This window comes from Balaenoptera ricei, chromosome 16, assembly GCF_028023285.1.
Source record: "Balaenoptera ricei isolate mBalRic1 chromosome 16, mBalRic1.hap2, whole genome shotgun sequence".
Classification (NCBI taxonomy): domain Eukaryota; kingdom Metazoa; phylum Chordata; class Mammalia; order Artiodactyla; family Balaenopteridae; genus Balaenoptera; species Balaenoptera ricei.
In genome coordinates this window covers 57,986,597-58,010,142 of record NC_082654.1, presented here as the reverse complement: position 1 = coordinate 58,010,142, position 23,546 = coordinate 57,986,597, and the positions used below count along the sequence as shown (strand labels likewise).

The 23,546-nt window shown below is 42.3% G+C and overlaps 1 protein-coding gene across 14 annotated transcripts in view; it reads right to left on the bottom strand.

Moving 5' to 3' along the window:
• KCNMA1 (potassium calcium-activated channel subfamily M alpha 1) overlaps nucleotides 1-23,546 on the bottom strand; it is a 786,057-nt gene that overhangs the window by 304,385 nt on the left and 458,126 nt on the right. For all 14 annotated transcript variants that reach the window (XM_059899168.1, XM_059899171.1, XM_059899175.1 and 11 more), the window contains 2 exons: nucleotides 12,775-12,868; nucleotides 11,818-11,929 (listed from right to left, as the gene is read on the bottom strand). In XM_059899168.1, the coding sequence (XP_059755151.1) occupies nucleotides 11,818-11,929; nucleotides 12,775-12,868 (206 nt within the window). The remainder of the gene's footprint in view (nucleotides 1-11,817; nucleotides 11,930-12,774; nucleotides 12,869-23,546) is intronic.

Below are 23,546 nucleotides of genomic sequence, written 5' to 3'. Positions count from 1 at the left end.
AAAGCATTACGATGGCTGAGTTCCACCCTAGTGATTCTGATGTACTTGGTCTGAAGTAGAGCCTGGATGGGGCTGGGGCTGGGGCTGGGGCTGGGGCTGGGGCTGGGGCTGGGGCTGGGGCAGAGGGAGGAGGTGGGGAGGGAAGTCTCAAAGCTCCCCAGGCGATTCTAATATATTGTCAATTATATTATAATATACACTAATATACTAATGTATCTAATACACAGTTCAGCATGTATTGGGTTGGCAAAAAAAACTTCGTTCGGGTTTTTCCATAAGATGTTACAGAAAAACCCAAACAAATTTTTTGGCCAACCCAATATGGCAATTAATTACCTGGATAATTTATTAAACCAAGTTCCTCAGCCCCACTCTCCAAAGAATCTATAGGTTTGGATGGGGTCCCGAGAAGTTTCACTTCTAATGAGCTCCCAGGGAATGTGCTGGCCAGTACTGCTCTAGAGGAATATGCTTACTTTTTAGATACCTGGGATCCACTTTGGGCCGGGATGGCCAACTTTCCTCCCTCTGAACTCCTGGACATTTATTGTTCATTCTTCCTTATAAAGTACCCACCCAATTAAATTACCAACATCTTTAAGGCAGAGCTGTTTTCCCCATCTGTGGGCCACTCCTAGGAATCAGTGAATTGCACACAGTAGGTGTTCAGTTGAATAAGTGCATGAGTGTCTTGGAGCTGCTTCCCAGTGTTCATTTTCTCCCTACTGGATCAGCTAGCCCGGTCAATCCATCACGGCCTTGATCTCATCGAGAAGAATCAAGGCATCTATTTTTTGAAGATGATGGGAAGGTAAATATCTGTCCAGTCCTAGGGATTTAGGTTGCTTGGGGAGACTGTTCCAATAATACCCCAGATGAAGTACAGCCATCTGGAGAGGGTTTGGCATCGATGAAAACCTACTGCTGAAGTTGTTCCTTGAAGACATTCATTTTAGAATGTTATTTCCAATTTGGCATATCACAGAGCTGTACAAGTCAGAGAGGATTTAGAATCTCTGCTACCTACAGAGGGCATCTTATTTAAAGCATGTCCCTGACAAAGCAACATCAAGTGAACACAATTGGAAATCTCTTACAGGGGAATAATTTCCCTAGAGGCAGTTTCAGCTACAGAAACCACTGGAACAGCAATCAGCTTCCTGACAAACATCTAAAACCTTTAGCATTCCACTTTGCTGGGGCTGCCTTCTTCAGAGCCCAATCACAGGGACAGAACTTAATGAATTCATTTCTTGTCCCACTACAGCAATTCAGTCTCAGTGCCATTGCCAAGGTGCATGTGCCACTGAGGCTTCCTGCCCCCTTCCAAAATAAAATAAAGCTCAGGCAAAGAGTAGAGCCCATATTCTCTAACATGATGGTCCATTCAAGATGGACTAACAATAGTAACATGGATGATTTTTACTCATTTGACTACTAGTATAGAATAAACCAAGAAGCTCAGAAGAGGGGGCTGGTAAAAAAAAAAAAAAATTGTTCGAAAGCTGAGAAGTTATAGAATTGTCATTAACTCAATTTTTCCAAAGAATGGAATGAGTTACTTTTCCTCTCAATTTCCTTTCCCACCTGGGAGTACCAATTCAATTCTGGTAGGATTTGTCAGGGGACTGGGGCAAGGAGGAAGCTTTAGTCTTTCATCTGATTGGACAAGACTGTTAGACTAATTTTTTAAAGTGTAACTATTATGGCTAGATAGGCTTATAGCTTAAGCATAATATAGTATTGAGAAACATGGACCTTGGAGGTAGATTGCCCAGGTCCGAAGCCTGGCTCTGCCACGTACCTACTTTGTGACTCTTAGCAAGTTACTGAAACTCTCTATGCCTCGGTTTCCCCATTTATAAAATGACACCTATTTCATAGTATTCTTTGTAAGCTTACCTGAGATAATGATATATTGTATATGTATATGCACGTATATACATATACATACACGTACATATAAATGTATACTGTGAACACATCTATCACTACTCTGGTTACAGACCTTTCTCTTTTAAAGCTCTCTCTCTCTCAACCTCTTTCTGCCCCCAAAGACATCAGACCCCAAAAAGAGAACTCACACTTTTAATTTCCTTTATTATTATTATTATTATTTTAAATGAAACCACTGACTGTAGGGTGGGGTTTACTTAGAAGGCTTTGGGCTTTAGAGAATCTAGATGTAGGAGTTGAAAGTCCAGCCGCCTCAGTTATGGAGCAGGTGACCTCTGGGGACTCTCAAAGGCCCTTCCTTCCACACCTTGGGCACTGTGACCTGGAACCCCCTTGGTCATCGTGGTTGAGTCGTTATCAGATGCCAGGTACATTATGGGAGGGCAAAGTGAGCCAACCCACCCCTCTGCTAACCACAAACTGCCCGTTTGAGTTTGAGTTCGCTTGTCGCCCTTTCCTCTTCCATCTGACTTAATCTCACGCTAATCCAGCAAACTCCAGGACAGTCCTGTAGGGGGAACCAGAGTCCTTTCTTTTCAGAGCTCAAAAGGCCATTTCGGCTGCAGTAAGAGAGTCCTGGCGATGAAGTTGGGGCTGGTGCCAGGGCCTCTATTATACCTTTTTGCCTACTCCGGCCTTGCGTACATTTAATTCCATTCGGGTAGGGTGGTGAGGGGTTTCACTGACACCATACTAATGAATTCCCTAGCAGCCGTCCAAGAAAGTGAATTACTTCCTTTCAATACAGACTTGGTACCATTGGACCTTCCACTAAAAATATCTTCAATAAACATTTGTTAAGCTTCCACTGCGTGCAAGAGTGTCCCAGAGGTACAAAAAGTAAAAGTTCATGGTACTTTCCAACACAAGACTCACATCCGAGAGCAGCAGCGTCCAAGAAAATTTTCTACGACAGTGGAAACGTTCTCTATCTGTGCTGTCCAATACCTTAGCCACTAGTCATGTGGATCTCTTAAGTACTTGAAATGTGGCCAGTATGACTGAAAAATTGAGTTATTTTATTTTATTTAATTTTGATTTCAATCTACGTTTAGATAGTCAGATGTGGCTAGTGGCTACCCTATTGGATAAGCACGGTCTAGGCTGGAAGGCCTTGCTACTTAAAGTCTGATCCCCAGGCCAGAACCATCAGCATCCTCTGGAGCTTGTAGAAATGCAGAGTCTCTGATCCCACCCCACACCTCCTGAATCAGAAATTGCATTCGAATAAGATCTCCTGGTGCCTCATGTGCACGTTGAAGCTTAGGAAGCACCCTTCTAGGGAGGAATTCATTCAACAGTCATAGTTAGAAGATACATGTATATGCAAGTGGTTCTCATCTTTACTGTGCTTTAGATGCAACTGGGAGTGTTAAAAAAAAAATGCTGAGCCTGGGTCACTCCCCCACTCCCAACCCAGATCCTCCCATTTAATTGGTTGGAGGTTTGGCCTGAACATGGTGAGTTTTAAAAGCTCTTCAGGGATTCTAAGAGACAACCAAATCTGAAAGCCACCCCAGCACAGACTAGGACAGTGGTTCTCAAAACTGGGTGGACATCAGGATGACCAGGAGGGCTTGTAAAACACACAGATTGCTGGATCAAGCTCTCAGAGTTTCTGACTCACTGGGTCTGGGTTGGGATCTAAAAATCTGCGTTTCTAACAAGTTTTCAGGTGATGCTGGTGATGCTGGTCTGGCAATCACACTTTGGGAACCACTGGCTTAGTCATTTTTAAAGCACCGACTCCAGAATCAGACTGACCTGGGCTGAGTCCTGGATCCACCATTTACTACCTGGGGAAGTTACCCAATCCCCAAACCTCAGCTTCCTAAGTTGTAAAACTGGACTAACAGTACTTACTCACTGAGTTGCTGTAAATGCTAACTGAGATGATGCCTGTGAACTGTTGAGCCCAGTGTCTGCTCTTAATAAGCAATCAAGTTCATTATTATCGTTAGTGTAAGAAGACACCCATTCATTCAACAAGCACAAACTGTGTGTCAGGCACTGCTCCAGACACCGGGAACACAGCAAAAAAACAAGACGGTCCAGGTCTCTGCCACAATACCCACAGAACTTGAGTTCGAACTGAGAGTAGAAAACAGACTGATTATACAGCTCTTACAACATTAATCACAAGAGCAAAGGTAATAAAGGTCAGGGAAGAATTCATTCCAGCTGGGAGGATGGGAAAGCTTCCCACAGGAGGTGGGGTTAGAGCTGTGCATTCCTGAGGAGAGAGATGATATTCAGAGCAGCAGGGAAAAAACTCACTCCTGAGGCAGGGACGAGGGAAGGCGAGCAGGGCAGATGCACCTGGTGGGGCTGCAGCTGGAAGTCTAAGGAGAAAGAGAGGCACGGCTGAGTGCCTGGCACCGGCCTCCACTCTCTGCCCAAATCACACTCGGTTTTTTGTTTTGTTTTGTTTGTTTTTTGTTTTGAATATCAATACACTAAAAATTACTGATGTCCAGAAAGTGAAACCAGCCAAAGGTTTTCACTCTTGATTACTCTCCCCCAGTGCAGAGTTTAGCTAATGAAGGTTCTGATATGAACCTCACCTCACCTGTTGTGGAATTCCTCAAGCAAAGGAGGGGCCTTGGGGCAAGACGCCCTATAAAGTGCATGGACAACACAGAGACTCCTGGCCCTTCAGACGAGCCCCCCCTGAAAGACTGATCACTGAAGGGGAGAGTGGGGCTCTGACCCCGCACACTGCTTTCCTTGGGAAAATGGTGACAGACCGTCACAACTCATTCACTCATCTGGCATTCTCCAATTCCATTTCTCTCTACTCTTAAGTAAATTCCAAAAAAGCAAGAAAGCATGAGCTCTAAGGAAAGAGGGCTTTTAAGCAAAGGATATGCAGACCAAGCACGTTCTTCTCGGTCACGACAGCCTCACAGGAAGGGGTGCCCAGACCTCTGCAACTTGCTTAAGTACAATGATAAGAGGCTCATCTGTCTAGTAATTCATCTGTTCCCAGGAGGAGAAAAAAAACAACAAAAACAAAACTCAATGCTAGATAGAAATGCAGGGAGGGGTAAATTCTCTGGTTCCAAACAAGAGCTCCCCGTGGGTCTCCTCCCATGATAGGCTGGAAAAGTGCAAAGAGTCAAGGGCACAGAGGGCCCTAAATGCCTACTAGAGCTTTTGGACTCCAAAGCACGATGTAGAGCCACTGGCAGGTCTGAACAGGGGCATGGGTCCCAACTTAACAGTTTCTGGCTCTCTATGACTTTGGGAAAGTCACTTACCCTCTATGAGCCTCAGTTTCCTCTTTGGCAACATGGGAATAATAGGAATACTCCTTTCAGTAGGCAGAATAATGCCCCCACAGATGTTCATGTTAACACCCAGAACATGTGACTATGACAACTCACATGGCAAAAGGCAACTAAGATAGCAGGGGAATTAAGGTTGCCAATCAGCTGACCTTGAGATGGGGGAGGTTATCCTGGATTATCCAGAAGGATCCAATGTAATCACGAGGGTCTTTAGAAGTAGAAGAGGGAGGCAGAAAAGAGAGGCAGAGAGAGGTGAGGACAGAAAGAAAGATCAGAGATGCTGTGTGAGAACTCAGCCCACCGTGGCTGGCTCTGAAGATGGAAGAAGCGACCATGAGCCAAGGAATGTGGGCTGCCTCTGGAAGCTGGAAAAAGCAAGGAAATGGAATCTTCCCTGGAGCTTCCAGAAAGGAGCACAGCCCCGAGAGACCTATGTTGGACTTCTAACCTACATAACTGTAAGATAATAGATGGGTGTTGTATTAAGGCGCGACATCTGTGGCAATTTGTTCCTGCAGCAATAGGACACAAACACATCCATCTGGCAGGGTTGTGAGGCTGATACCTGGCACGCTGTAAAAAACACTTTCTTATCTCAGACGGTATTAGCATCCGTGGGCCCCTGCCATTCTCCAGACAGGGTAGCCTCCTCTCCCGCACAGAATGCTCGCTGCTTCCCACTCTGCCTGTCTCACCCATCGTCACAAGCCTCAGCCGAGCCCCAGCCCCTCGACGCCTCCTCGCTTTCCCCCGCCCACGTGAGCTCTTTCTTCTCTGAACTGCCCCAGCCCTTACAGCCCGGACCTCGCAATTTCAGACGTAATTATATAGCTGATAGTGCTACCTGCTGTTGCTGCACGAGTGTTTATTTTGGTCCCAAAACTAAATTGAAACCTTGGTCTCCAACAGGAACTATGTTTTGTCCTGTCGTTGTTGTTGTTTTTAAGGACCTGTACTTTTTTTTTTTAACAGTCCTGTTTTTATGACCTTTTGACACAAAAAGGGACTGCTCAGGCATATATTTATAAGCAGATACTCTACATCATTTTAATTGCCCTCTGACTGAGCACTAACTCATTTTTCTATTTTTTAGCAGAGTTTTCTATTTTCCAGCAGAGTTTGCTAAAGGGTCTAAGGTCTAAGGCCAGGTCTAACACAGACTAGAGAAGCAGGTTTAGTTTCTTACCACAGTTCAGTGACTGGGGCTCCTCACCATACCCTGATTTCATCGGTCAGAGAAGAGGGGGCAATGTTGGAAATCACAGTAAAACTAGGAAAGAAGGTGGCCAAGCATGTGTTCCTCTTATCCCAGGGCTGAGCACACAGTAGGTGCTCAATAACGGCCAGTTAAATGACTGGCTGGTGCGTGCATTCTTATCTTTTCCTCCACTCTCTTCCTTTAACCCCACAAGATGACCCTCAACAAAAACACATCAATAAACAAAGGAGGCACAGCCCATTGACCTACCTTGGGGACATAGTTCCCACAAGAATGAGACAAACAGACAAAAGCGTTCTCCCCAGAGCATGTTATTCGAGTCTCAAAATAAGATTCATCTCTCATTTCAAGGTACATTTATTTTAGTGAGGATTTTGTGAATAAGCCGGTGTGTGGGAACAGGAATTAAAATAAGCAGCGACTTGCTGCCTGCCGACATGGATGTCCTCACATCCCACTGCCTTATTTTTGGTTCCATTCTGGTTTGTTTTCTTCTCTGGGACTTTAAAATATGACAGGGAGGTTAGAAAGAGAGGCTGGGGATAATCATGGCTTCTGTTCATGAAGCTCGTGCTATGTACGTGGTCACTCATTACCTCACTGAATCCCCACTACAACTCCTTGAGGTGAGTGCTATTATTATCCCCATCGGACAGGTGAGAAGACTTGAGTTTAAGACGGGGAAAATGACCGTGCTCACAGCGACCCACTGGCAAGTGGCTGAGCACGATGTGAATCGAGGTGGCGGAGCCCAGGACATGATACTGATCCAATTAGCTCTACTGACCTAGGACCTGCAGGAGCCCCCGGGATCTACCTATATATCTGTTTCCCTCTCTTCCTCTCAGGTGGAGCAGGTCCAATCCCCAAGTTTCTAAGGTACCCTGGGACTCAGGAGACTGCACGCTAGCTCTGTTTGTTTCCCTGGTCTTAATGGCAGCTCTAGAAACTGGAGGTAGACAAGGAAAAGTGAGAAGAAAAGGAGACACGAGCTATGTGTGTTTTTAAGCAAGATCTCTTCCCTTCCCTGCCTGCCTGAAGTGAAGCTTCTATGAGATAGGACGAGATAGAGGGAGGCCAACATAAAGCAGCAAAAGCTGCTTAGTCATTCCCAACCCAGCCCTCAACATCCCAAATCTCTCAAGGGTAAGGACAGAGGCAGAAGAGCAGCCTAAGAGAACGGACATGAAGTCAGACCAGATCTTGGGTAAAGCACGCCTTTTCCCTACTCCCAGGCTACAGGACCCTGGACAAGAAAGTTAACTTCTCTGAGCCTCCATCTCCTTATCTGTAAAATGGGGACAGTAATTCCTACCTCATAGGTTTGCTATGAGGATTGAGTTCACATTTGCAAGGGCTTATCAGAGCGCCCAGCACATAGCACAGCTGGAATTAATACTAGCTGTTTTTATTAATATACTGTCCAATGCACGAAGATGATGCATGCAAAAAAGTAAATAAATGTTGTACTATATAATATGCAACCATATATGAAGAATAAGAAATCAAACGTGATGCAAGTTATGCCCCAGAAAAGGTAAGGGCAGGGGGGGTGGTGGCGTGGTGTTCATTTCACTTTTTGTCCTCCACGGTGCCAGCTATAGCACAGCTCTCTGCTCTTGACCAGGCTCAAGAAGTGTGTGCAGATCTGGGACAGACTTCAGTTTCCTGCATCTTGTCCCAAACCTCAGCCAGTAAAGGCAGTACTTTTCATTTTCTAAGAGGAGGGCAGCACTTTCTGAAATGCCCTATTTGATGGGATTATTCCTTTTACTTTATAAGCCATACCTCATGGGAATGTTCATTTTATCTCTGGCAGCTCATCGGTACAATAATTGTTTCACGGTGTAATAACCCATGTATTAAATCAGATGCAGGAACCTCCTTAAAATATCATTATACTGAATTCTCTTCCATAACAGGCAGACCAGTTTTGGATTTTACCCAAGGGGCTTAGTTACCAAAGAACCAAAAGTATGCCATTAAAGGTGTTTTCTCCTGCAAGAGGAGAAAGGTTATTAGTTGTTGTTATTATTACTTCATAGCCCCAAAGGTTGCTGGTCTTTGTTTCCAATTTCAATAGTACTTATGCTTCCTACCATACTATTTACTTATTTAAAGTAAATAGTAATTAAGTAAATTAAGTAATTAAATTAAGTAAATTAAGTAATTAAGTAATTAAGTAAATAAGTGATTTACTTATTTATTAGGCTTGTTTTTTCCTGTTCTTCCCCCACTGCAATGTCAGAGGGTGGGGTGCTGCCTATTTTATTCACTGTTGTTTCCTAATCATCTGGAAAAGTGCCTGGCACATAGTAGCTGCTTTATAAACATTGTTCAATTCATGAACAAATTAAAGCACATTCTAGAGCATATTATTTTGAAGAGCAACCACAACTGAAGCAGTGTCTCTCATTACTCTTTTCTCCCTTTTTTTTTTTTTTTAACTGAACTATAGTTGATTTATAATGTGTTCGTTTGTGGTGTACAGCAAAGTGATTCAGTTATATATATATGTATATAAATACATATATATTCTTTTCCATTATGGTTTATTACAGGATATTGAATATAGTTCCCTGTACCATACAGTATGTCCTTGTTGTTTATCTATTTTATGTACAGTAGTTTGTATCTGCTAATTCCAAACTCCGAATTTATCCCTCCCCTACCCTCTCTTCTCTCTCTTCCATTTTTCTGTTCTCTCAGATTGATTTTCACTAGATCAGAACACACCTCCAAAAATCAGGATGACATCATCCACAAAAAGGCCTGGGTTGTTTTTTACAACATCCAAGTCCTCCCAACACTAAGATTCCAGGGAGCGTTTCACTCACAGCAAGGAGACCCGGCTCCGCACCCTGACCTGGGGTGAGCCCCTACCAGCTGCAGAGAAGGGATGTTTCCACCACAGTCAGGTAGGGGTCCTCTCCATCTTCTAGGACCACAAGGGACCCTGACATAAAGTTCAGATTCAGGAAGTATGAGGGCTGGAAGGTAATTTAGTCTAAACCTCCCATTTTTCTGATGGGAAAACTGAGGGTCCAGAAAAGTGAGTGGTTGTTCAAGTGCACAGAGGCATTAGAACACAGCCAGGAAGAGAAGGCAGATTCCTTTTCTTCCTCCTTCCTTCTTCCTTTCCCCCCTCCACCCTTCTCTCTCTTTCTCTCTCTCTCCTCCCTCCCACTCTCTTCCTCCCTTCTTCCTTCTCTCCCTTCCTTCGCTCCTTGTCTATTTGTTTGGGGGGTGTGTTTGTGTGAACCCTTCACAACAGGATGGTTTAGAAAGAGCCCCGGTTAGCAGTCCATACATAATCTTGACCCAGGTACGCTGGTGATTTAATTCACTAACTTCCCAGTCCTCTGCAACAACCAAGATCCCAAATTTTCTCAAATTTCCCATGAATGATGCAAGAGGCTTAGAGATTTTCTGAAATGAAAGAACCTTAGCGATTGTCTAACCCAACCTCTATTTCACAGATGAAAAACAACAGGCTGAGGGAAGAAGAGTGAGTTCCTCAGGTCACAAGGCTGGTTAAGAGCTCAGCTGAAATGGCTGGGACCCCAGGCACCAGAGCAAATTAACAAACAAACACTCAGGATGTTTCTCAGATTGGTGTGCAGCTCTAATGGTCTCATCCTGCTGGCAAGAAAACCCCATCTAAGCAAGCACCCCTCAGATCAGGAAGGAAAACATTTCCATTGAGCAACTGAATACAGTGCTAATGAGAAAACTAGTAGAAAATAGAATCCAAATAAGATACACACACAGAGATACACACATACATGTATGTATATGATTATTGCATATATTGTATATAAAAGATACTTATTTTTAAATACTTGATACTAGGTATATAATAAATTCACAGTGCTAGCAAGGACGTCAAAACATACTGCTAGCAGAAGCATATCTTGATACAACATTTTTGAAAAGTTCTCCATTAATATCTTCACAAACGAAAGTATACATTCTCTTTGATCCAGCAAGTCCTCTTCCAGGAATTCTATCTAGAGATAGAATTGCACAGATATGTGGATGAGAGTGTTGACTGAGCCACTGTTTATAGCAGAAAAGGAAACAATCATGTGGTGCATCATTTGGATCATGGCCGAATAAATGCAGTACAGCAACGTATGGGATTCTGTGCAACTGTCATAAAACGAATCATTACAGAGCTGAAGGGATGGCTGTCATGTATTAGTTGGTAAGAAAGCCAAACTGCAGTGCAATGTGACTGATACAATGATTTTGTACAAAGACCACCACCTCTAAAACACTATTATGTGTGCACATCCGTGTTTGTTTGTGGTGAAATCAGCATGAAGGAAAGATGTGAAAGTCTATAACGCTGAGCATCCCAGGGAGGGGGCAGTGATGGATGCGGGCGGAAGAGACACTTAATATTTTCATTATGCATCTTTGAATGTTGATACTATTTTATATACATATATATATATATATATACACACATACATGTATACATATATATATTACTTTGAAAAAAAATAGGTTAAGACCAAACATTTCTGAAAATAAAGACAGAAGGAACCCACAACTAGTCCTCTGAGTCCTGTTTCAGCCTCCCTTCTTCCCCTGTAGACCCGTGACAGCAGGAACACTCTGAGGAAATTATTCAGTGTGGCAAAGAGAACCCCGAAGCTGTCTCTCTAAGCCTTTGGCTGCCATGACCATCCTCTGAGCTAGTTACTTTTCCCACCAAATTGTCCTAATCCTGATACAGGAAGTGACCTGCCAAGCAGACACAGGAAGTGAGGTGTGAACACAGCTCCAGCAAAAGCTCTTCCTTTAACACAGGAAAGGAGCTTGATCACCCTCAAGGTGAGGGTGACCCTAGACACTTACCTTATCTCCCACCCCACAAGGGAACTCACAACTGTAAATAAACCATGCAGGACCCACTCATCACAAAACTAAGAAGCAGACAGAAGCTAACTTTGGCAGGCAGGCCTTCTGGGGCACCTGAATCAGCTACTCGGAAAGTTGGCCTTGTGCCCATGGGCTTCTTCATCCAGTCCTGACTCCCAGTTGAATGAAAAGTGACAGAACCATGAATGGAGAGGTCCTGGCTGTGACAGTGATGGCCACTGGGCTTCAACAACGATAAAACATTCCCGGAAGCACTCACTGTACACATCCTTCTGGGCTAGTGCTTGCTTCCAAGAGGACTCTCACCATCAACTTCTAACACTCCAGGAGTTGTTCATATGAATCCACAAAACTTTCTTCCTGTGGATTCCCAGTCCTCTGATGCACCCCAGATGCACCAGATTCTATATTTCAGCCATGGCTCAGAAACCAGTAAGAAGGAAGGAAGAGAGATTGACTTACCAAGCCAACTTCTGTTTAAGTACACAGACACAAACACGGGGGGGACCGTGAAGAAATCTACTACAGAGTTCACTTCCAGCCAGAACCACAGCTTATCATTGGCTGCAATAAACTGGGGGAAAGAAAAAAGAAGAGAGAGAGAAAAAAAAATGAGAAGCATGGTGCCGGCATTCAAACTATACTCTTTTGCCCAAGGGTACGTTTTGGTTTGTCACGGGGGCCTGGAGGGAGAGTTTATGTTCTTCTTATATCTACACCAGTCACATGCTATTTTTGTCTTTGAATTTGCATACACTCTCTAGTCTTTTCTAGAGAGTGACTGTAAGCTCTGTTAGCCTTGGAGAAAGATCAGGTAGTATATTTTTCTGTGGTTTTCAACAGCATCATAGGGAAGTTTGAATTATCCCACCTTTCTTAAAGTCTCTAATATAAATATAACTATAAATAAAGTATATATGTATGCATTCATTCACACACACAATCTCTGTAATCTACATTCTGTACAGCTCCCTTCATAAACAGGGTCTAGTATAAATCCCCCAAGCCGCAAATTCTGCCAATCTAGCCCCTTGATTCAACCCTCACAACTCACTGTTCTCTCAGGATTCAGCTAAGTGAGCATTGATAAGCATAATTTTAAGACTAGAAGGTTTTTTTCCCTCCTATTTAAGGTATCCATGCATTCATGCGTGACTAGAGAGATGAAAAACAGTAGACCAGTAGAGGTGTAATAGTTATGCCTATTTCTCCTGCTCGGAGCAAAATTAACATGTACTTCAGGAAATGCTGAGCTAAGCAAAGGGCTCTCTCACAGAAAATCAGAATGCGGATCTATCGTCTCCCCTGGAAACAACGGGCTTCAGCTTGCCTGCGGGAGCAGATGCTGATGGGAAATGGTCCCTGGGTATAACACTTGCATGCCTCATCGTGATACTGAGCAGTGTTGTTCAAACTTACCCGCAAGCCAAAGTAGAGAAGGAAGAACACGTTGAAAGCCATGTCGATCTGTAATGTGAAATCTTTGTAGAAATTCTGGCAGGATTCTATTGGGCTATTAGACAGGAAGAAGAAAAAGCGAGAGGTAAATGAAAAGCATCGTCAAGTCTTCCACATTGCTGTGCAGTGGTGGTGCTTGGGGTAGAGGACAAAATGAACGTTCATAAAATAAAACATTTGGTCTTTCTATCCCCTGTGATCATCAAGCAAGCATTGCCAAGGGGTCTTTCCATTCAACCATACAGTCTTTTGTTCTTTTATTTGTTTTCATCATTTTATACATATATTATTTTCATCATCATTCAACAGTTGAGCTAAGAATCTAAAGAGGATCATGCAGACACCTTGGAGGAAGGACAAGCAGAAGAAACCACCAAATTCCTCAATTTCATATTAACCCTTAAAGAACTGACTTCTTTTAGAGGACACAAACGTAAGCTAAAAGCAGTCCTTCCTACTCTCCAGCATATTAGAAATGAAGCCCATTTTCAATTAAACACAATGGCTGTGTTTTGGACCTTTTAAAAGCCATCAGTTGATTAATAAGAAAGGACCCAGGAGCACCTCAGGAAAGCTGTGGAGGAGAGGATCCTGGTTGATGTCCTGGCTAGACTAAATATGGACTTAAATGCAGCACTCTGATCTGGGGAAAGAAGCATTGCCCAACTGGTAAAATTCAAGACCATTAAACCAATATATTGAAGCAGTACTCTAAGGGTTAATTTTTTTTTTTTTTTTTGGCATGCAGGTTAATTGCCTTTGCGCGTGTCAAGCAGCCAATGCAAATCCCCAGCACACTCTACTTTGTTCCAGAGTAGGCAGTTCAAAAGGGTACGACTATACAAACTGGTACATGGCTTCCCTGTGCTTTCCTGCATCAAACTGATCAGAGGATCTGAGTGTGGAAAGTCCCAAGGTTTGGGCTGGGTGGGAAGCAGGAAAGCCTCATAAGCCTTTCAAAGCTGTGAATGAAAAGTCACAGTATACTGTTATCAGTAAGCAAATCGTACCGCTCAGGCCAGGAACATCAAGAAGGTGAGGTGAGGGAGAGAAGGGAGGATGGGGAGAAGTAAAATACTTTCCCCAGATGGGAAGCAACATGGACCTCTGGGCCAGGAGAGGGCTAGCTTGAGAAGTGCAGGATGGAGGATTTCCGAGTATCACCACTTCGGAAATCGCTGTACGCAATACCAGTTAGTATAGTTGTACTTCTGTAACAGCAATGCTTGGTTGTTCAACAGGCAGGAATCTGTGCAGTATGAGAATGCAGGGCCCACTTAAAGGCAGGGTGAGTCAGTCTGTGGGACTCTCCGATCATGTTACATGCACCGGATTTATCCATTCTTCATCTGTATTACAAGTCAAACATGCCCTTTGTCATCTCCCAAATCACAAATAAGTGGAAACCCCTCCAGACAAGCATTTACAAACTAAGCGGACTGAACAAAAAACAAACACTGAAAAACAGTTCTTGTATAAAGGAAATGGCAACTGCTAGGTTTTCACTAAGGGAAAGTGGGAGGAAAGACAGCATGGAGTTTGCTTAGTCCAATGCTGAAAGGAGGCAGGAGCAAAAGAGACTAAACACCACAGCCCACCCTGCTCTTTGCCTGGTCTCCTACTCAGGTATTGATTCAATGAAAAAAGGAGAATCCAGGCCTGGAGTTAACAAGTGACACTTCTATAATTCCCAAGCCATGATGGCATTTTGTTTTGTTTCAAGAACAAGACCCACAAGGTCCACATGTGTCAGAGTTCTTAGCTACTCTAGCTGCAAGGAAAAGTACATGAACTAGGTTGACCAGAAGTCCACTACAGATCCCAAGGGATGAAGAGACAATGCACCTCTGTGCTATGTAAGCCACTGGTATGACGTGCTACAGAAGTAGTGAAGAGTAAACAGTGTTTGTGCGTGTGTGTGTGTGTGTGTGTGTGTGTGTGTCTGAGAGAGAGAGAGAGAGATTGAGGATGGGGGGGCTCTGTTGGTAAATACTGTATTGCACTCATGTCTTCCCTTGTGCCAGCAGTGACTTAGCTGTGCATTATAAATTCGTTTTCATCAAGACTGATGTATACACAATTTAGGGGATGGACAGAAAGTCTTGGTTCTCAAGTCTATTATGGAAAACCCACTATCACTTCACCAAGGCCACACAATAACCTTACTATTGCTCTCACAATAGCTATTGGTGGTATATTTGAGGGTCCTATGAGTTCCCTAGCTCCTATTAATTCCATGGCTTCTGTAGTTAATATCATAGTAACCTTGAAATACATCGAGCAGGGAAAGTATCTGCTAGGCTGTGGAAGAGAACGGAACAGTGGGGGAAGAGATGTTAGCTCAATGCCATTGAGGATATTTCGGTTCGACACAAATGGAAGTAGATGTTTGCAAGAGTATAAGGAATTAGGCTGTAGCAACTCATTTCCACTGTTTCTTGACTTCCTTGTCATTTCTGCTGTTCCCTCCTATATTGCCCCGTCCCTAAAGGCAGCAATGAGAGGGTTTGATGCTAAACGACACTCTGTTGAAAAATATACCTCAACAGCACTCCTGACTTACAGAGAACAATGTTGAAACCATAACAGACCTTTTCTCTAGTCTTTCTTTCAAAACTTTAGAGAACTGATTTAATCATCCTTTTATATCATTCCTTGAGTCTTAGACTTTGAGCTGAAACAATAAAGGAAGTAAATTATGCTGCTGGTGCTGGCGGCTTTCCCTCTGGCCGAGGCTCAGTAACATGAGCCACTTCACTAAGATGAAGACGGGGGAGAGAAGCAGGAAATTCTGCAACAGAAGAGGGCCAGCCCCCAGGAACCCAGTAGGACCAGAGTGATCAGGGCGTCTGTTTTCTATCTCTCTCAGCTCTTTCCTGCTTGCCATAAGAGCCCGAGGAGAAATGTCCTGCCTGGTTTTCTCAAGTGGCATCAGAACGGTTTATCAGGATCCCCTCCAAGATAAATCCTCTGAGCGCCTTTAGTCCATGGACTCACACAATCAACGACCACAGAGCAGAGATTCTAAAGCCCCATCATTTCATTCCCCAAATGGAAACAACCCAGCGAGACGTTCATTGATCTTATAAAAAGAAAATACAGAATTCAACAACTAAAGGGTTGGCCTTATCAGCCAGGATTTATTTTCCTCCCAAAGAGACTTTATCTTAATGATTAATGTTCATTGTAGGATGGAGAATGAAATACAAACTCCTCTTCCTTCTTGTGTAAAATAGAAGAGTTCCTTGTCTAGAAATTTTAAGAGCTAGAGATCACTTTATTTTTTTCTACAAAGGAAGGTGACTCTGAATTACACACTTAAATTTGGATCGCCATTCTGATGAGGCATGCCCACATCAGAACAGGCTTTTTATGGACATATGTTGCCAACAGAAAAAAAATAAATAAATAAGAGTTTTAAGAACTGATATAATATAAACACTAGTCCCGGTAGTAGAACTGACTTTCCCTAAATTGCTCTTGGTTAACTAATGACTTACTAATTAGAGGAGATGAGATACTTGGTAAGCTGATGGACTGTTCATTACTAGGCTCCCATAGTCCATGGATCAAGTGTGATACTAAAACCTTAGGCAAATTTAGCATTTTGATCAGGACTCTATGATTGGGGCACCTTCAAAAGAACCTCAATAGAAAGCTGCTTCTGATGGGATAAACTTTCAGCGTAGAACAGAGGTTGGAATACGAACCCTTGTTTCCTCTTGACCATCAAGTAAGCATATCCTCAGTATTTGGATGTCTCTACAGAGGAAAATGAGACTCACCCAAGTGGGAAATATATCTCTTTTTTCACCTATTTAACAATACAGTATCCCACGAAGACCTCTGAGCAGGAAGATCCAACAGTCCTTCTTGAAGACTGACTTCAGAACTTGTCTTTCCAAAGCATGAGGCAAGCAATGACTACCCAGGTTTTCTTTCAAGGGGCAGGGGGCTAAGGACAAAAATCTCACTTCTAGCAGTTGTGATGCCTGTATCATCTCCAAGAAGGAAGTAACTGCCTCTCTTCTCAGCCTCTAAAACTTCCCTGGTATTTTCTGAAGTCTGTTTTCCTAACTCTCTGAGGCTGGCTTTCCAACCCTTTGAAAATATTTCTCCAGAACAGTGTTTCTCAAACTTTAGCATGCACCTGGAGGGCTTGTTAAAACACTGGTGGGCCCCACCCCCAGAGCTCCTGATACGGTTGGTCAGGTATGGGGTCCTGAGGACCACACTTTGAGAACCACAGCTCTTGAAGAACTTTCCTGCAACTACACACTCCTTACAGGTGTTGCTGCTCAAGGTGATTCCTATTCACACCTGAACAAAGAGGATTAAGCATTCGAGCCCATCCCCAGACAACCACCTGCCTACCACTTAACTAAGTGCTGACATCAAGGGGTTGAACAGAGACTATCATTTTCAGATGTGAACAGGGCGATGGGGGTGGTGGGGAACTAAGACAATACAGGGAAGTAATTACAATGCCACCATGCAAGCTTCACCAATGACATTCCAATTAACAACCAGAGAGTGCCTGAGGAGCACATTTTTAGTTTAAGATTAAAAGGAAAAATGATGAGGGCTGGATGGGGAGAGGTTATGGAGACCGTCATTTATGAGAGAGAAAGAAATGTTAAGCATCTTAGGAACAGCAGCAGCAGCAAATATCCGAGATAATTTAATAAATAACCACATGAGAGGGAAGGGACTAGCTGAGGAACAAAACAGCACTTTGTGAAATAATTTCCAACATTTAAATTCTCCTCACTCTTGTGGTGAGTCCCTTTTTAAATTGGATGGAGCCTTCTCAATTCCCACCAGGATTACGGACCACCAGAGCTCAGGCCCACACGCTACAGACGTGAATCAATACAATAAGCTTCATGATTCCAGACTCTCCTCCTAGTCTCGCCTCTGCAATGTTGCCGGATTAATTTAATTAAAAGGTGTCATTCATCCACCATCATGGCTCTCTCCTGCCTCATGCATCAATTCCAAGTCTGGCTGAGAAAAATCTCTAAAACCTAGCTTCACCCTATATCTCCCACTTTCAACCGTGCTCCATGTCAAAGCCCTTTGCTGCCACAAGCTGGTATCTTCATAATTTCATGCATGTGACACCCCCCATATTCCTAATTTTTTTTTTAATTTTTTATTTATTTATTTATTTATTTATTTATTTTTGGCTGCGTTGGGTCTTTGTTGCTGTGCGCGGGCTTTCTCTAGTTGCGGCGAGCGGGGGCTACTCTTCGTTGCGGTGTGCGGGCTTCTCATTGCAGTGGCTTCTCTTGTTGCAGAGCACGGGCTCTAGGCATGTGGGCTTCAGTAGTTGCAGCTCGTGGGCTCAGTAGGTGTGGCTCGCGGGCTCTAGAGCGCAGGCTCAGTAGCTGTGGTGCACGGGCTTAGTTTCTCAGCGGCATGTGGGATCTTCCCGGACCAGGGCTCGAACCCGTGTCCCCTGCATTGGCAGGCGGATTCTTAACCACTGCGCCACCAGGGAAGGTCCCCCATATTCCTAATTTTAACTCTACGCTTCTGCTGTGGTCTCTTCAAATGCTCCTCCCTCTTTGTGTTCAAACCTCAGGCAGCTTTCAAGGCCAACCAAAAGGCATGGCATGGCCAATTATTCCTGCCCTCCCTGAACTCTCCCATCTCTGAATTCTTATAGCACTAGGAGCAAGGAATTCTTAACTGTCTCGGAATGTTGATCCTCATTCAATTCAATATAATAATACCTGGCAATTGTATAGAGTTTACACATACTATTGCATTTGGTCCTCACAACTTTGCAAAATATATAGTAGCAGACATTTTGTTCTAATCCCCATTTTGCAGACAGGGAAGCAGAGGCTCAGAAACCTACCCAAGATCATGTAGCTAAGTGGCAGAGTTGGGACACAGACCCAGTATCCTTTCTGCCATACCACCTTACTTTTCCAGATAAATTGCCATATCCTTGGAGAGGAAAAAGAAGCATAAGACATGGTATCTGCTATCCACAGGGCCCGCCATGGAGCTTATATAAAAGCAACAGGGGTTGACAATGGGATATGACTGACTGAGGGAAGAGGTAAAACTGACCTAGAGAAACATGTATGTGTTTATCGAATGGTCTGGGAAAATTCAGAGGAAGCTGAACTCTCCAACCTGTATCTAACCCTCCTCTGTAAAGACTGTCATATGGGACATTACTAATCCCCAAAAGTCCTTCCTGGGACCCTGAGTGGTAGTGGTGTCATGGAGCTTGACCTTATCTGCTGAGGCTAAGTTCCTCTGCTTATAGAGAAATAACTCCTAGTTATCCATCTGCCTAAAGATGGATGCCTCAGCCTCTCTTATTCTAGAAGAAAAAGAATGAATATGGTAATGGATGATAATATTTAGATACTTTTAACACTTCTAATCATGGATTAGACAATAAATAAGCTTTGCATCCCATTCCATTCAATCAAACTATAGAAAAATGACATTATATAATCATGGATATTAAGAAACCTACCTGCAAAGGAGAGGTAGTAAATCTAAGTGATTTGAGATTTTCCTGATAACATTAGGATATATCGGATAAGCAAAGTGCTTTGGTTTTCCTGCTCACAAAATAGAAATAAAAGCACCTAGCTAATCAGAATATTTGAGACCAAGACATTTTAAAAGGGAGGCAAGTCTTTACAATGTACTCCAAATTAGAAATCAATTTTATTATTCATATAATTTTAGGTATCACAAAAATATCTTGCAAGCTAATAGCAGTAGTGGATTTTGTGTGAATGGTGTGATACTAATTAGTCATTGAGAAAGCAAGAATCTTTACGTAGAACATCGTCTTCTAAATTGGACAGCACCTCAGGACTGCCCAGGTCTTGAATGGATCCAAGTTGAAAGCTTTCTATCTGGTGGCTTTTCCCAGTGCCTATATTTTAATTCCCTTGACAGAGCTGTGTACTTAAGAGCTAATCTTTCCAATTTTGGTGCTTTGGTGTTTATACTGGGTGGGGCATGTATTCAGTAAGTTGTGTAGTTTTTATTAGTTTTACCAAACAGAAGCTGGCCTCTTCTGTTCACCATCATTGTGATTTTATCATAGAACATCTTGAAGTCGTTATCTTCTAAGATGTTGTTATTGCTGATGGGTAAGTTTTTGTTCAATCATTAATCAATGCTAATGATAATAACATCAGAATGGGCCCTTTGTTTTTATCATAAAACACTTTTCTTAGACCTTGCAACAGTTCTGATGTGAAGAGAAAACACTTTTTGTTACTTGCAGTATTGCTGGATCATGATCTCCAGCCAGCTGGTTAAATGGCTTTGCTGGGAAATCTTCAGTTATGGGTTTGTATCAGTCGGCCTATTAATCTTTCTGACAGCAGCAGGTTTCTAATTATGTCTCTGCTCAGTTGATGAGATGTAATCCAACAGCCACAAGCATATGCCTCATTAGGGTCATGTTGAAATGAACTGGAACAAATGGAGAGGTAGTATATAAACCCTCACTACTCTTTGGAATCCTATGTGCTCTGTCTTCTTGAGCTTTGAGTGATCTGGAGAACCCTGGAACAATGACAGCAGTAGACTTCAAAGCAGTTCTATGGCTCAGGGTATCTACCTGAGTGATGAGTCCTAATAATTAAGCATTCTTCTAGGAGACAAAGAAAGTGACACAGATCGCTGTTGGAGAGAACAAAAGATGTCAGTTCCTTACACATTGGATTTCTCAATGAAACACACAGACCATCTGTTTTCATGAAATCTTTGTCACTTTCTTATGGAGCTCTTCTAAATTTTCTCAAAAAATTTCAATATACTATCTGAGCTTACGTTCTCCTTCTCATCTTCATTCTGTATCTTTTCATTCACTAATGCACCCAAGTATGTAAATCAAAAGCAAAATGTGAGTTGACCTCAAGAGTGGTTAGCAGTTTTAGGTAGTTTTGGAGTTCAGTGGAAGAGATCCCAGCTCTATCACGTAGTAGCTGTACGATTGTGGGCACATAATCTGACCTCTCCAAGCCTTGGTTTTCTCATCCGGAAAACTGGAGAAAAGGATCAAACCTCAAAGGCTGTTGTGAGAACGAAATCGGATAATGAGTGAAGACTAATTACTGAACAAGTGATAGTTATCTTAAAAACCAAGGTAATAACAATAATGATGATAAGACCTGTTTGTAGAAAAATGCCCAAAAAGGCAATCATCCAAATGAACAAAAACTGACAGAATCAGTTATTTCACATTCTATTTTTTTGTATCTGCTTTATTGCCTCCTTATCAGGTATTGCGATATAATTCAAATGCCCAAAAGGACTTGCAGTGAGCTGACATTTGGGGTGATTCTATATATTACAGCATTAACTTTGGGTAATATTAAAAAAAAGAAACGCCTGGAAAATGATATTCCCATGAAGGCAGCCATACAAGTCTCATAAATACTAAATAATTAACCAAGATTTCCTGGCAGAGAAAGCCATGAGTCACTTTAATGAGGGGCCACAGGACATTGTGTATTCTCCTTTTTCCAGGTCTTGAGCAGAGGAAAGAGTTTCATTTACCTGGTTGGCTTAGCATGGATGCGGAGGAGAGGCAGGGGGATGAATCAGTCACAGGTCTTCTAAATATCTCTTCCAATTCTACGTCCATAGATTATGTATTTCTTCACTGTTGGACTCTTGGAATGATGTCCAAGACAGCCTTCCCACTAATGCTTGTTTTCTCCAGCTTATCTACAGACTACAATTATTTCAATCACAGTTGTTACCAGAGTGGAATTACCGTTCATATTTGCCAGAAACTTTTATGTAATAAATCAGAGTTAAGCTACTACATAAAACAGAGTCTTGACAAATGAGTGCTGGTTCAGTTTTCACCAAACTGTCTGAGTAGTCCTGACCAACTGATTCTTTTTTTTTATTCTTCTAGATTCCACATACATGTGTTAATATACGATATTTGTTTTTCTCCAACTTCACTCTGTATGACAGTCTCTAGGTCCATCCAAGTCTCTGCAAATGACCCAATTGTGTTCCTTTTTAGGGCTAAGTAATATTCCATTGTATATATGTACCACAACTTCTTTATCCATTTGTCAGTCGATGGGGATTTAGGTTGCTTCCATGACTGGCTATTGTAAATAGTGCTGCAATGAACATTGGGGTACATGTGTCTTTTTGAATTATGGTTTTCTCTGGGTATATGCCCAGGAGTGGGATTGCTGGGTCGTATGGTAATTCTATTTTTAGTTTTTTAAGGAACCTCCATACTGTTCTCCATAGTGGCTGTATCAATTTATATTCCCATCAACAGTGCAAGATGGTTCCCTTTTCTCCACACCCTTTCCAGCATTCATTGTTTGTAGATTTTCTGATGATGCCCATTCTAACTGGTGTGAGGTGATACCTCATTGTAGTTTTGATTTGCATTTCTCTAATAATTAGTGATGTTGAGCAGCTTTTCATGTGCCTCTTGGCCATCTGTATGTCTTCTTTGGAGAAATGTCTATTTAGGTCTTCTGCCCATTTTTGGATTGGGTTGTTTTTTTAATATTGAGCTGCATGAGCTGTTTACATATTTTGGAGATTAATCCTTTGTCCATTGATTCGTTTGTAAATATTTTCTCCCATTCTGAGGGTTGTCTTTTTGTCTTGTTTATAGTCTCCTTTGCTGTGCAAAAGCTTTTAAGTTTCATTTGGTCCCATTTGTTTATTTTTGTTTTTACTTCCATTACTCTAGGGGGTGGGTCAAAAAAGATCTTGCTATGATTTATGTTCTTCCTATGTTTTCCTCTAAGAGTTTTATAGTGTCTGGTCTTACATTTAGGTCTTTAATCCATTTTGAGTTTATTGTTGTGTATGGTGTTAGGGAGTGTTCTAATTCCATTCTTTTACATGTAGCTGTCCAGTTTTCCCAGCACCACTTATTGAAGAGACTGTCTTTTCTCCATTGTATACCCTTGCCTCCTTTGTCACAGATTAGTTGACCATAGGTGCGTGGGTTTATCTCTGGGCTTTCTATCCTGTTCCATTGATCTATATTTCTGTTTTTGTGCCAGTACCATATTGTCTTGATTACTGTAGCTCTGTAGAATAGTCTGAAGTCAGGGAGTCTAATTCCTCCAGCTCCGGTTTTTTCCCTCAAGATTGCTTTGGCTATTCGGGCTCTTTTGTGTCTCCATACAAATTTTAAGATTTTTATGTTCTAGTTCTGTGGAAAATGCCATTGGTAATTTGATAGGGATTGCACTGACTCTGTAGATTGCTTTGGATAGTATAATCATTTTCACAATACTGATTCCTCCAATCCAAGAACATGGTATATCTCTCCACCTGTTTGTGTCATCTTTGATTTCTTTCATTAGTGTCTTACATTTTTCTGAGTACAGGTCTTTTTACCTCCTTAGGTAGGTTTATTCCTAGGTATTTTATTCATTTTGTTGCAATGGTGAAGGGGATTGTTTCCTTAATTTCTCTTTCTGATTTTTTTGTTGTTAGTGTATAGGAATGCAAGAGATTTCTGTGCATTAATTTTGTATCCTGCAACTTTACCAAATTCATTGATTGGCTCTAGTAGTTTTCTGGTGGCATCTTTAGGATTATCTACGTATAGTATCATGTCATCTGCAAACGGTGACAGTTTTACTTCTTTTCTGATTTGGATTCCTTTTATTTCTTTTTCTTCTCTGATTGCCATGGCTAGGACTTCCAAAACTATGTTGAATAATAGTGGTGGGAATGGACAA